Below are 17,609 nucleotides of genomic sequence, written 5' to 3'. Positions count from 1 at the left end.
TCTTGTATTTTTCTCCTATTTTGTAAATGATTTATCTCAGTATGTAAACATTCACTTTTTAATTCTTATCTTGTTTTATGTGTGTGGGTGTTTTGCCTGCATGTATGTCTGTGCATCACTTGTATGGCTGGGGGAGGCCAGAAGAGGGTGTTGGATCCCTTTGAGCTGGAGTTACAGAGGGTTGTGAGCCTCCAAGTGGATGCTGGGAATTGAACCTTGATCCTCTGGAAGAGCCACAAGTGCCTTAACTATTGCATCTTCTCTCAGCATCCTCAAATTCATTCTGATGCTCCATTCATTCTAGCTTTCCCTTCTAACCGAACTTTGTTTGTTTTTGGTTTTGTTTTGAAGACAGGGTTTCTCTGTGTAACAACTCTGGCTGTCCTAGAACTCGCTTTGTAGATCAGGCTGGCCTCAACGTCACAGAAATCTGCCTGCCTCTGCCTCCTAGGGTGCTGGGATTAAAGGTGTGCGCCACTACTACTAAAGATTTTATTTTTATTTTATGTGTATGAATCTTTTGCCTACACGTATATAATAAGTATACCACATTAGTGCCTGGGGCCCAAAGATGCCAGACGAGGGCATCAAAGCCTTTTAGAACTGGAACTGCAGATAGTTGTAGGCACCACGTCGGGTGGGAATCAAATCTCTAAACAAACTTCTTACATTTCTTCCTTTAATTAGATTAGACTGTTCTTAAATACCTCATCAATGGACACTTGTTAGGTAAGAGATGTACTCTAGAACCGCTGCTTGGGTTGAATTTTGGCTGTGTGGTTATAGCTGAATGACTTTAAGCAAAACTTTTGAACATGTTCACCCCTGTACTCATCTGTGAAGTGGTGGCGTGGTGGTTTGAGTAAAAAGGGCCCCTGTAAGCTCATACATTTGAATGCTTGGTCCACTGCTGATGGAACTGTTTGGAAGGATTGGCTTTGTGGAGGATGTGTGTCATTGGGGGTGGCCCCTATCATTCCCAGTTAGCTCTCTGTCTGCCTCGTGTATAAATCAGAAGTTAGTTCTCAGCTACTGCTACAGCACCAGGCCTGCCTGTCTGCTGTCATGATTCCACCATGATGGTTATGGATGCTAATCCTCTGAAACCATGAGTCCCAGATTAAATGCTTTCAGAAGAAAGTTGCCTTGGTCATGGTGTGCTGTCATGGCACTCGAGGAGTGATTAGGACAGGACTACTCAAGGTTGCTGAGAGGATTTCATACAGAAATGAAAAGAAAGCACACAGTGCTATTCTGACCAATGCCTTGTAATTATTATTAATTCCATTTCTACAATCCTGAACAAATAATAACTTTCTTCTCTTAAAAGCCATCCACACAGTAATCTTATGAACCCAAATCCATCCTCTTTTCCTTGGTCTAGTCTCACCTGCCTTATATTAGGACTTCTATCATTTTTGGTAGGAGACTGTACATGACTTCAAACTTGTCCCTGTCTTTAGATCTTTCCATTTTCAACCCATCTCCACACAGCAACCTTTGTGTATCCATTTCTGTATGTGAGTGCACGAGCGTGTGCGCCACAACACAGGTGTGAAGGGTACAGATGTGCCAACAGCACATGTGAGGTCAGAAGCCAACCTCAGATGCTGGCCTATCTACTACCTTGTTTTGAGACAGCGTCTATTTGCTGGTTTTCTATTGTGTGTATCAGGGTATCTGGCCCATGAGCTTCCAGGAAGTCCCTTTTCTCCATCTCCCACTTCCCCATAGTAATGTGGGCATTGCAGATGCTCACACAACACATCTGGCTTTTGTATAGGCTCTTGGAGACTTTGGACTCAGGTCTTTCACACTTGCTGTACTTACACCCACTAAGACATCTTCCCTGCCCCTACACAGTATGTCTTTAAAGGTAACATTTGGTCACGTTGCTTCCATAATTATAGCCAGCTCTTTCAAAGGCTAATGTTTCCTATAGAATAATTTTCTGGTTTCAGGAAGTGTGGTAGAAAATCCTACTATTGTCTCATGTCTCCCACATCACCTCTACTTTATAGCTCATTCCTTACAAGTCTTCCCGTAACTTCCCAGGTTCTTTGTGTCTGTGTTACATGAATATGGCTTCTCCCCTGAACAGGACTTAAGAACTATTCATCTGTGAGTATGCGACTCAAGAACTTCCCCCACAACTGTCCCTAAAAGAGCACATATCTCAGGTTGTGAACAGACACCTCCTTAGTGCCACCGGTTAACAAAATGTTAATAACAGAGCAGCTCGTATCTTTCAGGCTTAATTTCTTCCCCAGATTTTTATTTGGAAAAGGGTGGAAATGAGAAACAGTTCATTTTCAAAGTACAAAAGAATAGATACAGTGATTCTGAGAAAACAAAGAGAAGAGCTATAGGAAACTGAGGATAAGAGACAGATGAAAATGCAGAATGGACACACTGTATGCTCTCTGAAATGTAATAGGACTGTCTATTGGCCACTCTTCTGAACTACTCTATGAGAACTTAGTAGCAGGGACCAAGCTTTGGACGGTGTCTGTGAGTATCAGATTCATCGTAAGTGCTTAATACATCTTTGGTGATTGAATATTAATTTGTTTCGGTAGTTTAATTGAAAGTCTATAAAAATACATATTTTTCTGGCACATACAAGTCAGCAGCACCTTCCCACCTCCTCCCACTGCAAACACAGCAAACAGAAATCATGATTCGGGGACTGGGGAGATGGCTCAGAGGTTAAGAGCACTGACTGCTCTTCTAGAGGTCCTGAGTTCAATTCCCAGCAACCACATGGTGGCTCACAACCACCTAATGAGATCTGCTGCCCTCTTCTGGTGTGCAGGCACACATGCAGATAGAACACTGTATATATAATAAATAAATAAATTTAAAAAAAAAAAAAAAGAAATCATGATTCTTTTTAAAATCTAAGTTGGAAATTCAAAATTATAAATTTCTGATTCATCCCAAGTAAACTTAATTACCTATTTGGCCAGCAATCACAGGAGGTCTAACAACTAAAAGTATTAGTTTATCAAGCAGAAGATGGAGAAACCGGACTACTGGTTCCAGCTGCGAGGAATTCAAGGCTGAAATGCTACTCTTCAGTTCATTTTCTAAGTTGTTTTCCATGATCCGCATATCTCCAATTCGGACTGGGAACATGTGTTCATCCAGAGCATTGACAAGAGCAAAGAACTTGTCCAGATAAGGATCCTAAAATAATGAACAATTACAGAGCTAAACAATTCTAACCTCGTTAATTATCAAACCCAGAAGAACTGCAGAACATCAATATCTCGTATTAATCAATAATGCAAAAAAGCACATACACGTACATACAAACACTGTTTCCAATTTAATAGATCCCTTCTTACTCATCATTTTGAAACAGCCATCTTAAATACCATCAGTTACTCAAGGATCTCATTTTACTAATTTTTTGTAATGGTCTTACTAATTTTTTGGAGCTCGATTCTTGTGGCAGGCACTTTAGTAACCTGCATCTGTTACTAACTTACTCTCCTAGCTCCCCACCTTCCTTGTTATAGCATGCAGTACAGGAGCTGGATCCTTCCATCCCTCATCAGCTGTAGTCTGTGGGGACGGGGACTGGAAAGACTGATTCTTATTTTCCTAGCGGTGGCTGGTGGTGTGGATGTGCACACAGCAGTGGTGACTCTCATGCCCCTACGGCAGGTCCTAGCCACTAAGTTTCTCTGTCACCACAGAATGCCAAGCTCCACGTTCCTACAGCAACAGTGTCCTCTCCTCAGACTGTCAGTCATTAGGAGCTTGCTTTGGACTTCTTGATACTTCTCGGTCTGGTATTTGTTGTTATCACAGAATTCTTTTAACATCCATTTAATAGCAAATCGTCTTTAATATTTTGAACACGTCTGTATTTTAAATGTTCTCCACTCAAATTGCTGCTGGATTTGTCTCCCAGCTAAACCTTTGTGCTGTTATTCAATGTCCCTCCTCCTCACTACTAACAGGGTCACGAACCTGGAGCAAATGATCTCTAAAAACCTCCCACTTGAGATACCTGACTTTGTCAGAATCAAAATGAGCTGGCAATAGCTTTTCATGTATCAGAAATGAAGAGAAAGAAAAAGACCCTCATTGTTCAAAATACATCAATGACATTTAAAGGGCAAAGTATTTAATGGTAGTTAATGAAAAAAAAAGTCTAAATCTACGTTTTTAAAATATATTCCTAAAGCCTGGAAAGACAATAGAACTGACATGAGATAACAGGTTTAATTCATTTAACTGAAATTCATTAAAAAAATACTAAACTCACTTGTGTATGAATGGATGAAACAGCAACCACTTCAACATTAAACACTCCTTTGTGGTTATCTACCCATTTCATCCCAGGTAGAGGAACCTGTAAGACACCAAGCAGAACAATTACACACTTACAAATGGATCATGAACTCACTAAACAAAGTCCTAACCTAAAGGACTAGACGTAATGTGGAAATACCTATTTTGATTTCTTCTTTGAGAACTCCATACTGAAGTATTCTGATTGTATCTGTCTTCTCCTCGCTCGTCTCAACTTGCCCCAAGGACCCTTCAATACAAGTATACACACTGAATTCCTTATGCTGCACACAGCTAAACCCTGGGTGCAACTAACAGACTGAACATGAAGACTCTGACAGCTGGAAGAAGAACAGACAGGCTGGCAAACCCAGCCTGCAAGTACCCAAAAGCAGGTCCTTGTTTGGTTTGCAGTTTATGTATCCAGAACTAGGTCTGAGAGAAAGGCAGGCCAAAGAGCCAAAGAGGGGACTCCAGCCAGGGCAACCATATCCAGCCATCAGGGACCAGTCGTCCTTGTGACAGATGAAAACTAGAAAGATCTGAAGTCTTGCCAGAACAAGCAGAATACATATGGGATAACTCCCCGTACCCCGACTTGACTTTTTATGTGTAGAAAAGAAAACCTAGTACAACCAGCTTCCCATTTCAAATTCCCACACAAACTCAGAGATTCAATCTCTCTACTAAGGCAAATAATAAAGGTTTGGAACCCAGCTTTATTTTTCAAAAATATTTGTTTCCCCTTAAAAAATATGCAAGTAAAATGTGTAACATGCTTATAAATTCAACAGTTCTACAGTCTGAGAATTGACAGCATAAATATCTGGGCACTGTTAAAAAATGCCATGCACATTTTGATAACAATCTTTTAAAAATCTGCTAATTTAATGCAATATGAAAGCAAATAAATATGGAGTGGGGGAGAAGATGAATGATTTAAATTAGTAATGTTCCAACTCTTGGACCAATAGATTTAATGGGCAACTATATTATTAAATAAAATAATAAATCAGAAACCATCACAGCCCATTTGTAATGTAACCACTATTAAATTTAAAACGTCAAATATTAATCCCAGCATTCGGGAAGCAGAGGCAGGCAGATCTCAGTGAGGTCGAGGACAGCCTGGTCTACAAAACAAGTTCCAGGACATACAGGACTCTGTAACACAGAGAAAGCCTGTCTCAAAAAAAAAAAAAAAAAAAAAATCAAATATTCAGAACTTCTCACAATTATGCAAATACATCTCTAAGATAAACATCTAGAAGTATAATTTATGAGGTAAAACACAAATGTATTTCATTTGACATTGTTCAGGCATAAACAAACAAAACTGTTTTAAGGTCCAGGCAATTATGATGAATGGTCTACACCAAATTTTATACTTCTACAGAGAGGAAAAAATTCTGGCTCCAGGTGGACACACTTCTCTCTACTACGAATTTGCTCCCTAGAGCCCAGTAAACATGGCTCCTGAGTTATGTACCCGGGATATCATCACTTTGCTGAGACACATTAGTGGTTAAGGTCTTTCCTTCATTCAAAGGTTCTAACAGTAGTCAACAAGAACGAGAACAATTTGGGAGACTCTGTATTTTAGATGTCTGTGGAACTCTCTAATACAGATATCACTACAGTGTTGCTATATTCTATATTCTATAGACATTAAATAGATAAACATTGAGTCAATGGCAAAAAGAAGATGAGAAAAGAGACAAAGCAAGGTCAGGCAGCAGAGGCTTCTTAGGGACAATCATCACAGATGACTTCTCTGAGGAGATATTTGAGTGAATGTTTGATGAAAATGAAGAGCAGGTCTTGAACACAGCACTGTCAGTACAGGGAAGTGCAAAGGCCTGGGCTGGAGATGCACTCATCCCGCCTCACTGGGAAGAACAAATTCTGTGCATGGTGAGGGCAGAGTAAGTGACAGAATACGGTAAGAGATGAGGGTCAGAGCAATAGCCTGGTCGGGTGTGTATGTGTGTGTGTGTGTGTATGTATGTGTGTATGTGTGTGTGTGTGTGTGTGTGTGTGTGTGTGTGTGTGTGTGTATACACACACATATAAGTTTCTTTGAAAATAGCACTGAGGGATTTACTAGTCATCATGGAACAGTTATTTCAAGAGGCTTGTGAACAGAAGCTACTGATTCTTCATTAAGATTTTTCTGAGTGAGACAAGAAGCAGAAACGGGTAACGTCTGCCTTTACACAGACCACAGGTCACATCATGAGAGGTGTTACTGTTTGGTATAGGAGACACGGGAAATAGACTCCAGCAGTTCATTTTGTTCAAGATTACCCAACATCAAAGAGTCCAGTGGAAAACAAGCTAGAGTAGACTGTCTACAGTGTATCCTGGAAATAATCCTGGATGCCAAAGAGGCAGCGCCACTTACAGCAGCACACGAGTAGAGTATCAAGATAGCTAAAGGGAGCGTCTCTGTAAGCTCCCACCACGTTTAGTGAACAAAGGACTTAAGGGAACAGACTGCATGGGTTATAACCAGATTCAGAACAGTTCAGCGATTTGCGTTGGCAGTAAATGTGACATGGAAGATAAGTAGTAGGAAGCAAGGAACAGGGACAGAATTTAGCAAGACCATGTATAACTGTGCCTTTTTAGAAATTCAACATTAATGAGCTAGTCTATGACCTGGTGAGATCACTAAATAGAAAATGTCAGTGGAAAAGAAGTCTAAAAAGAACTCATATTGGTTATTCTAGACCCAAAGTCAGCACCAGCTTTGAGTTTGATTATAGGAATAAAGAACTGCAACCTAGTTGGGCGGTGGTGACACGTCTTTAATCCCAGCACTCAAGAGACAGAGGCAGGTGGATCTGAGTTCAAGGCCAGCCTGGTCTACAGAGCAAGTTCTAGGAGAGCCAGGGCTGCTACACAGAGAAATTTTGTCTGGGGGGGAGGGGGGAGAAAAGAAAAAGAAAAAAGTACTGCAATCTATTTAGAAAGTGTCAGTATTCCAGAATACAAAAATAAAAATGAGTGGGTTTCTTTTTATACACTATGTAAACAATTCAGATCTCATATTGGTTTGTACAAGTTCAATGAAGATTAAAAAACATTGCTGTGTATATTCCTAAAAAGTGAGACAACAGAATTTCTCTTTTGCAATAGCAGCTATATATAACATGTGAAAATAAAATACTTCATCTTAATATAATTACATCAAAAAGCATAGATGATTTCAAATGTTAGTAATCATTCATATAATCAAATGATTTAATGTTTGTTTTTACAGATTTTATTTATATTTTTATTTGCATACATGTGTCTGTCTACATGGTTATATGTTTTTAAGTGTATGCATCTGCCTTTAGGGTCCAGAAGTGGATGTTGGTCCCCTAGAGCTGGAGCAACAGGCAGCTAGAAGCCTCCTGGTATGTGTGCTGAGACGTGAATCTGGGTTCTCTGCAAGAGCAGCTGAACTGCTGAGCCATCCCTCCAGCTCCACATTACTTCTATTTTTATGAATCTTCCCTCAAAATCACTGAAAAATTGAAACGTTATGTTTTATATCTGTAATAATACAGATCATAAAATTTTCCCAAAATTATTTTAACAGATAACTCTTCTTAGTCACTGATTTAATTTTACATTTCAAAATTTATCAGTTAAGCCAGCAAGATGGCATAGTGGGATAAAGGCTCTTGTTGACAAGTCTTATAACCTGAGTTTGAGCCTTGGATATTACATGGTGAAAGAAAAAAGTGACTCCAGCAAGTTGTCCTCTGACCTACACATGTGTGTGGTGGGATGCACATGTACATAGATGTGAGCTCATACACACAATAAATAAATAAATAAATAAATAAATAAATAAATAAATAAATAAATAAATAAATAAATAAATGATAATTTTTTTTTTTTTTGAATTATCAAGGCTGGAAAGATGGCTCATTTGGTGAAATGTTTGTTCAGCAAGTGTGAGGTCCTGAGTTCTCTCTCCCACTACCCACATAAGCACCCAGGCATAGTAACACATAGTACTCATTCCAGTACTGGGGAAGGTGGGTAGCAGGAGGCTCTCAGGGGCTTGCTTGCTAGTCAAATTAGATAAACTGGGGAGCTCCAGGTTCAGTGAAAGGCCTTGGTCAAAAACAAACAAACAAAAAGGTAGCAATTGATTGAGGATGACATCAATGTTTACCTCTGGCCTCTCCACATGCAAATGCATATACATACAATTATACCACACATATACTCACTATGTAGCCCGGGCCAGTTTCAAACCTGTGTCAATCCTCCTGTCTCAGCCACTTAGGTACTAGTTTGTTACCACATCTAGCTAAAAGCTCCAAAATTTTAGAAAGAAAAATTGTAATTATTGTGGTGATATATTGTGTACCCTAATAAAATCTGCCTGAAGAGAACAGAACAAACCACTAGATTAAACATAGAGGCCAGGCAGTGGTAGCACACACCTTTAATCCTAGCACTCAGGAGGCAGAGATCCATTTGGATCTCTGTGAGTTCAAAGTCACCCTGGGTTACATGAGATTGATTCAGTCTAGGAGAAACAGAGCCAGGCAGTGGTGGTACACACATTTAATCTCAGTACTTGGAAGTCACACACATTTAATCCCAGTATTTGGGAATCACATGATTTTAATCCCAGCACTAGGAAGGAAGTAATATGGCTGGGTGGAGAAAGGTATATAAGGCCTGAGGAGACAGGAACTAAACCATTTTTTCGGCTGGACCCCTTTCAGCTGAGGACTCAGAGGATTTCAGTTAGAGGATTTGTGGAGTTGACAAGGTGAAATGTGGCAGTGGCTTGTTCCTTTGGCTCTCTGATCTTTCAGCATTTATCCTAATATCTGGCTCCAAGTTTTTTATTACAGGATTTTCAGAAATTCAAGCAACAAATTATCAACAAAAAAAGTATTACTTCATTATGTACATTCACATAGAAGAAACAGAAAAGCTTTGTTTGGTAAACATTTTAATGTTTTTTTTTTTTTAAACTTTTTTCTTTCAGTCAGGAGAATTAAGCATGCAGAGATGTACTGACCTCAGGAGAAAGCACTGAATAAGCCTGTGGTGGTTTTTCCAACGAGACTGGTAAGCAGAACTGCCCAGTCTTCAACCGTCCATTCTGCAGCATTGGTATCCACTTTAAATGAAGAGACATGGGTCTGTTATAGAAATCATTATGTGGACTGTCTGCTTTATGAATGTGCACAACCTAAATTGCTCATATCATCAACACGTATTAGGATTTTTAATTACCTAAGTAATAATGGGCTTTCAGCAGTCCAATTCTCTGATAATACTTAATTAATGAAAATAGTCATATTAACTATGACTATTTTGACATGCAATATTGAGTACAGAGCCTTATTATCCAAGGAAGAGTCAGTTCTAGAAAAGGCTATAAAATAAATGAATTTTAAAACAGTAGTTTTGAGGTAAATAGGGAAACCCATAATACTGGGGGGGGGGGGAGTAAGAATATAATTTATCTCCTAAGTTACCATAATTCCTGTCATTAACATAAGAGACAAAAATACTGAAATATGAATTCCATCTTTTGAGTTGAAGGATAAATTTCACGATAAAACTGTGATGACACCTCATGTTGGCCTTCACTGTGTTTGAACCCTGGCAATTTGACCATAATGGTTGTTTTTTTGCTAAAAATATTCAAAGGCTTTAATTTCTTGTCTATGGATTTCTTTAATTTGTCTTACATTCAAATCATTCTATTCTATGTTTATACTGCACTGTTTGGAAAACACTCACTAATCAGAATTAACACGCAAGTTTTATGAAGTTATTAACTAGCTAAGGACATTGGTGAGCATCTGTGATGGTGATGCTTTCTTCCAAGTGCAAATTTTGACATTACAGAGAATCAAATGGGCAATATTCAACAGAAAACATCTACTGAACGCCAAATTTCATAAATGTTTTATTATACTTAAGATCCCTTAATATAAATATTTAACGAAGAGACTTACTGTATATCCAACTGGGGTTTCAAGAGGAGTGTTTTGTTTTTGTTGACAACTAACATGATAAAAAGTAAAGAGCAAGTGGTGATGGTCAGTTAGAGTGGCAGGGAGTTTAACCTTGACTTCTTCATGAAAATCGGGAGACCTTCATACAAAGAAATAAAAGAAACAAAAAATCAATAGTCAGTAATTTGTTCAAATGAATAATTATTGTATTTGTTTATCTGGATGATCTTAAGATTAACTTTTAGGTTCATGCATTATTTTTCATCTACTCGAGGATATTTTTTTCATTGTTCGCAATAATTCGAAATAATTAACTTCTACTTCCAGATGAGGGAACTAACAGTTTCTGAAACTGTTCATTACATTTTTATTAATGAGCTGAAGCACCCTACTATTAGAAAATTCATTAATAATTACTGCCTAGATACTGAGATCTTCACGTTGGATGCTGTCCTACATTTATGAACCAAATCTGGCACACACTGCACAGAAAAGTCAAAACAGTATTGCAAGTATATATTTTTAAGCCATACCCATAGGAAAACACTTTTCTTTTGTAGGAGTACAATTACCATTTGGGAAAGGGATCTCTAAAGAAAATTAGGCTCTCTGTGGAATGTTTTCTCTCAAGTGTTCCATTGTTAAAAGGAATAAATATGTTAGCAAACAGACCACTGCTGACACAAGGAAACAAAGAAAGTCATAATCAGAGAAAGTCCACAAACTGCACGTATCCAACAGCATCAAAGTGCTCCTGAGCATTACACTAATACAAGAATGTCATGCTTGATGGTCATGATGCTTCATCTCAACAGGAGGGGCATGATCTCAAGGGGCACTTTAATAGAATCAAGCTGGTTTTTTGTGATACACAAATAAAAAGAATAGAACTCAATGGAGGTATCTCAATTCTCCATTCTCAGCATCTTTCAGAATTATATCCAATGGAAACACAGCTAAGTCACATGGTTCCAACCACCTTTAAAGTGAAGGCTGTCCTTCCTGTCAGGCAAGTTTCTGTCTCAGATGTTAATCAGTCAATATTCTTCCTGTTCAAATAAGACTCAAAACTACAATAACAGGTGTGGATTTGATCACAGAAACAGTAAGTGGAACTAGGCCTTAAATAATGATAACAAGAAAGAGCTAATGCTAGCTGAGAATTTGATGACTGGCTGAACATTTTAAAAGGTGTGCTTCTTATTACTAAGCTCACCAACCATCACTGAATTATAAAAACCTGAATTTATAAGCAATGTCAGATGGTACTGTCATGTTAATTCCACTAAGACTTAAAACAATAATAGTAATGACCCAGCCAAATTGAGAAATTTTAGAAATTGTTATTTTTATAGAACTGTATTTGCTGGTATACAGTGTTTGGATTAATTTCTTCCTGAAATCACATTATAAGTATCTGTAAGAATCAATGATGGTTTCTCATATTTAGGCTGCATGGGGTTTTTTTTTTGTGGTTGTTTTAAAGATAAATAAGACAACAATTACCCTTAAAGTTGTATAACTTAGTAGGACTATGAATTGGACACAGACGTCAAAAGGTACACTGTAAAACAAGGATTGGCCAATGTTCACAGGCCAAGCCCAGTCCACTACCTATTTTATATAGCCTGAAGATCATGAATGCGCTTCATATTTTTAAAAGGTTTTTAAAAATCAAAACAATAATATATTTCTTGATATGAAACTCAAATTTCAGTGTCCATAATAAAGTTTTATTAGAACACAGACACACCACATTACTGTAACATTACTTACTGACTATGGCACTTTTGTCCTATAGTGGCAGAATTCATTGGCTGCAAGAGATATGGTAAGTGGCCACAGGCTTAGAACATATACTACCTAGTCCTTTGTAGAAAATGTTTGAGCACATAAGGTTAACACTTCAAGAACAAACGTAAACAAATTATTTCAAGTTTGAGATCAGAATAAGATATTTGATACAGGCTTAAAAGCATATGTAAAGTTTAGTAAACACAGGTCCAAGAAAGGTCCAGAAACAGAGAGCACAAAAGGCAGAAAGAAGAATATTAAGACTTAAAAGTTTGATTAGATACCAGAGAATAGAAGGAAAATGTCAAAGATGTCAAATTCTGAACCAGAAAAATTATTAAAAATATAGAGTCATGAAGACAAGCATGGAAATCAGGAAGAGAGGACACACAAACCAGTGTGTCTCATCGGTCAGTGAAAAGATACTTGAGTACAAAAGGTCAGGACTAGAACTGATTTGGAAGCATTCTGTATAAAGGCTAAAGTAGAAGTATTTTCATTGAACCTAACAGAAAGAGACAGATAAGATCACTTAGGAGGAGTCAAACAGAGATTCTAAGAATTATGAGCAAAGTTTTAGTATTTTGTGTGAAGTGCCTATGCTTTAAAAACAAATCACTACAGATAGAAAATCTCAAAAAGCAGACAGAAACTGAAATTTGTACCAGATGAAGGTGAGAAAGACGGAGGAGATCAAGAAAGCGTGCACCATGTAACAGCACCAGGGAAAGACCCGGTGTTGGTTACACAGGAAGCATGACCTTGCCTTTCAAAGTAATGGATGGGGCCATAAACAGCTGTGATGGAAAGAGGCAGGAGCTGATGCACACTCTCCCGAAGTGGAACAAGACTAGGAGCAGATGGCAATGAGTCACACTGAGCAGGAGAGGGGCCATTGCTACTCCTGAGAGAGAAGGAAAGGCAGACAAGTATGGGGATAATCTGAGGCAGTAAATAGAGAAATTACGTTGGACATCATTTGTCAAACGTGTCAAAAATATGTCTCAAGTCTGACAACCATAATCAGTAAGCTAGAAATGCAGAAGACAGACAAGCTGCAGGAAACCCCATAGCTACTGGTTCATGAGAGAAAAGGTACAGAATAAAAACCAAACCAAAATACTCCCTCCCAAGGAGACTGTAAACGAGGGGCTAACAGAAGGTAAACAAATGACTGCAGCCCCACAGGAGATCCAACAGCACAGTTCTGCAACAGCCAACCCAACAGGACAACTGTGTGACTTTTTGTCCTTAACTACATTCAATAACCACCACCCCACCACACACACACACACACATAAAGAAGAAAAGAAAAGCTCTCTAGGGCTAGCAACTGCCCGTAGAACTAAAACTGGAGAGCCACTCAGTCAAAGGATGGTGGGAGGCTGAACACATCACCCACCACGTCAGTGGGCTTGAGCACAGGAGAATTCAACAAAACAAGAAAGTGTCTGGGGAAAGTAACAGGCAAAGATCAAAGGACCAGAGGCCAAAACGCTAATCAATAACTACACGGAAGAAATAGAATTTTTTTAAAAGATGCTTTTTGTATAAAGCCTTACATTTGAGACGTCTACAAAGAAGAACTGTGCATCTATAGACTGAATATTGTCATTCTGATGTCAGCTGTGAATTTTGCACATTCAGTGCAGCAAAGCATTTGGTAAACATACTAATGTGAGTGCTAACAATGCCACTAAGAAGTGAGTAACTTTGAAAGAAATATTTTAATTCAGTACCTGTTATGATATACTACGGCTGTATAGGCTTCCTTTGAAAATTCTGAACAGCTAGATTTACCAAAGATTACCTGTAACAAATAACAGCATGTTGAAACTTGGTTGTAATAAATGCTGGATGTTTCATATCTATGTAAGAATTTGTATGCTTTAATAACTACTTGAGAAAATGGGCAAAATCAGCCCAGTGAAGAACAATGTGCCTACTTAACGATCTTTAAAAGCTTAACTGCTCAACTATAGATTTCTTTTCAATGATAGACCCATCTGACATTCAACCATTCAGAAAGCTTCTACAATTATATTTCTATCCACTGAGTAATAAGATACGTTTGTCTTCATCCCACCTCCCACTTTTTTGAGACAGGGCTTCATGTAACCAAAGGTGGCCTTGAAGTTCACATGTACTTGAGGATGGCTTTGATTCTAACACTGGGATTAAAGGCATACACCATCACACCTAGTTTTATGTACCCAGGGCCTCATGCATACTAGGCAAGGTTTCTAGCAACCGAACTATATCGTCAGCCCTCTTTCCTTTTTCTTAAAGAAACTAAACATTCAGGGTATAACATATCACTTTAAACTTATAAGAAAATTACCGTAGCACGGTGGCATAAATATACTTTACAAAGTGGTGGCTTTAGTAAAACATGAGAGCCATTCTCAAGGTCAAATATCAGTTGTTTATAAATGATACAAAAGACTTTTAGGTCATGCTGTTTATCTTTTTGCTTCTTGTACACCCTGCAAGGTATTTCATAATGGAGGTACTCTATTTTAGACTTGTGATTATATTATTTTTAAATTTCACCACATTAAAAAAAATGTAGGGTACTCACACAGAAATCTTAGTGGTAAAACAACCGAAGCAGGAACACTGTTAACTAGAGACTGATGTCAACGTCATTGTTATGACTACTATAACAGTACAGTTAAGAAATGCCACAGATTAAACGCTTTAAATCTGGCAGTTATCTTTACATATGCATGTGAGTGCAGGTCCATGATCAAACTGAGACAACTTAGTCTGCTCCTTTTGTAAAGGAGGTAACTGGCATTTGTTTCTTTTTCTGACACTTCAAGCTGGTGCTTCTATTTTAAAGGAATAGCAAATACAGCAATATTTACTCCCTTTGATAAGCTTTATTTGGTCAATTTTCCATGCCTTAGTATGTTTCTTTTCATTTTGTTCTTACTTTAATTTGAGATGGGATCCCAGGCTGGACCTAAATTTGGTATGTAGTCCAGGATGGCTTCAAATTCTTGATCTTCCTATGTCAGATTCCCAAGTACTGGGATTACAGGCATGCACCACCAAACCCAGTTACCTTAATATACTCTTATAAAATTTTATTTTAGTGTCATAATTACAAACTTTACAGTTTTGTCATACTAACAATAATATAATCAAACATTTATATGAAGACCCTTTGAATTTTTATATTTCAAAAACATATGCATTATGCCCATAAATATATACATATATTTTCATAGCAGTCATTTACACTAACATAAAAACATTATACTCTCATATAAATATTAATGTACAGATGAAAGGAATACAGCACCTTTTCTCTTTAGAAGCTATCTCTTTTCACAAAGCAAAATATTTCTCTATGCAACCAGAACAGAACAAAGTAGAACAGGTTTCATTGTGATCACTGACAATGTATTTCAGTCCCTGAGCAACACAGGCTGAGCAATAATTAAGTGGCAAGCACTGTGATAAGCATTAAGATACAGGTATAAATGAGACGGGCTCCCTGCCCTCAAGGAGCTCACAATCTAATGCATACAACAAATGAGCATGCAACTACATTGTGAAAGAAAATGCTGTCCTAGCACTAAAGAGGGAGGGATCTAAGTGCCAGTACATGCGGAATTCACCCACTGCTATGTGGAAGAAGCCAGTAATATGTTAAGACATGGAAGACTTTGATAAGTAAACAATGCAACATACTTTGACATATATGACATCTTTCATAAAGCTCAACCCCACATGGCAATTCATGTACTGTATCTGTTTTCACAGTATATTACCTCAATTAAAACAGCACATTTATTCATTTAGCAGAAATAAGGATCTAGTAAAGAACAAAATGCTAATTTTAAGCCTCAGAAATAAATTCCACACCTATTCAACAAATATTTATTCAACTCAACATTACATGTAGAGATCTGAAACAGCTGCCAAAAGAGAATACAAAGATGAATAATTTGTGTTCACTGATGTCAAGCGAATTTACAAGTGGATACAACTGAGGCAAAAGGAAAGAAGAAAACACATCTTTCCGGGGAGCAGGAAACTCCAAAGACCTTGATTAACAGAGATTTGAAGGATAATACAAGGCCCCGTGAACAACGCACCCGTGCTGAGCTCAGCATTCTCATTACACTCACACTGTCTGAGGCTAAATCTGCCATAGCATATGCCTCTCACCCCAAATCTCTACTGCCGTAGAACCTGAATTCGTTAGCAATGGCAACCGTGGTGTCACGATCACTGCAGGCTGGCCACCCTCGCTGTCTATCTTGTCTTCCATCACTCCTGGCTCAGTGGCAGCTTCACTGTAGTCATCTCTCTCAGGGACAGTCCTGGACCTTCCTCGCTCCACTATCCAGACTCACCGCCATTACCCTTTCACTTTAGAACAGGAACTTCTTCATAAGATGCTCACTTGTCATCTGTTAGGCATCCTCTCCCATCTCTGAACACCTTTTCCTTTGACTCTATATGTCTTCCAATAACACATACCACAGTTCAACATTTGGTACAAATTTAATCACTTGATGAGAATTTTTTAAATTGCTACTTAGTTTAAAAACCACAGAGATGAGTTAATTAAAATGAGATTCAGCCTTGGCACTGGGAATTTTAACAACTCCCTAGATGAATCTACTGTGCACCCAAGATGGTCAGTTTCTTGACAAAGTTGGAAACAGACACATGTATTATCCTCCAGGGGCCATGTGCAAATGACCATATCACCTCCTACCTCCTTCACCTGCCATTCATCCTAAGGGCGGGGCTGGGGGCGGAGTCGCTGAGGAAAATCAGAATCTCAAGTGCCAAAAGGAAAGGAAAGCTCCCTGTTCTCTGAGAGCATCTCCTAGATGGACTTGGCTGCAGTCTCTCACTCACTACATTACATTCTCTAGATTATTCACTTATTCATCTTTGCACCTCTAGGAATGCTTAACATATGCCAAGTACTCATAAGTAATTAGAATGAAGCATATTACTATATTCAGGAAGTTTCCCAGTTAGAAATTTAGTTTAAAGGATCACATTAAATTACAGTTAGAGCTGCCAGTCTGTGATACAAAACACAACAGAAACTTCATCTATGTGAATAAGTACGAACAAGAGAAACAGTGAAGAGGAGTTCTTACCGGCATTGCATTGCTCGGATCCTCTCCGTACATAAACTGGACTTTCACTGTGATGTTTCTGGCAGAACCTTGACGGTTGGCAAAATTAAGGCTTTGAGGATAAATGTAGAGTAGATTTCTGTAAAACCAAAACATGTAAGCCATAGTGAGTGCATATCTAAGACTACTGTGTGTAAAAGTTACAGTGAATACATATCTAATACTGTCTGTCTTTCACTAGCTATCACAAAAGAAACAGATGCAAAAGGATTCAATTGCTATTTGCTAGTACCTGTGCTGAGTCTTCTCATGTAGTTGATTCTTAGAGCAGCATTCAAACACATAGCAATCACATAGATCCTGATTTTACAGACAAACTAAAACCCGGAAAGTTAACTGTTTTTCCTAT

At 38.3% G+C, this 17,609-nt stretch overlaps 1 protein-coding gene across 11 annotated transcripts in view; it reads right to left on the bottom strand.

The window, feature by feature from the left end:
- Positions 1-17,609, bottom strand: part of Dock7 (dedicator of cytokinesis 7) — a 201,313-nt gene that overhangs the window by 81,843 nt on the left and 101,861 nt on the right. For 10 of the 11 annotated variants that reach the window (XR_008213675.1, XM_052716301.1, XM_052716302.1 and 7 more), the window contains exons 15-20: positions 17,222-17,339; positions 13,826-13,896; positions 10,293-10,431; positions 9,344-9,445; positions 4,280-4,366; positions 2,958-3,189 (exon numbers count right to left, since the gene is read on the bottom strand). Coding sequence is in view for 10 of the 11 variants with exons in the window: in XM_052716301.1 (XP_052572261.1) it covers positions 2,958-3,189; positions 4,280-4,366; positions 9,344-9,445; positions 10,293-10,431; positions 13,826-13,896; positions 17,222-17,339 (749 nt within the window). In the remaining variant the exon portion in view is untranslated. Of the gene's footprint in view, positions 1-2,957; positions 3,190-4,279; positions 4,367-9,343; positions 9,446-10,292; positions 10,432-13,825; positions 13,897-17,221; positions 17,340-17,609 lie in introns of those variants that run through there. The other variant, XM_052716311.1, reaches the window with a different exon arrangement.

Source organism: Peromyscus californicus, unplaced genomic scaffold, assembly GCF_007827085.1.
Source record: "Peromyscus californicus insignis strain IS unplaced genomic scaffold, ASM782708v3 Scaffold_5__1_contigs__length_169319896, whole genome shotgun sequence".
Classification (NCBI taxonomy): Eukaryota; Metazoa; Chordata; class Mammalia; order Rodentia; family Cricetidae; genus Peromyscus; species Peromyscus californicus.
Note: the sequence above shows the minus strand (reverse complement) of the source record. Positions and strands in the feature narration are given on the sequence as shown.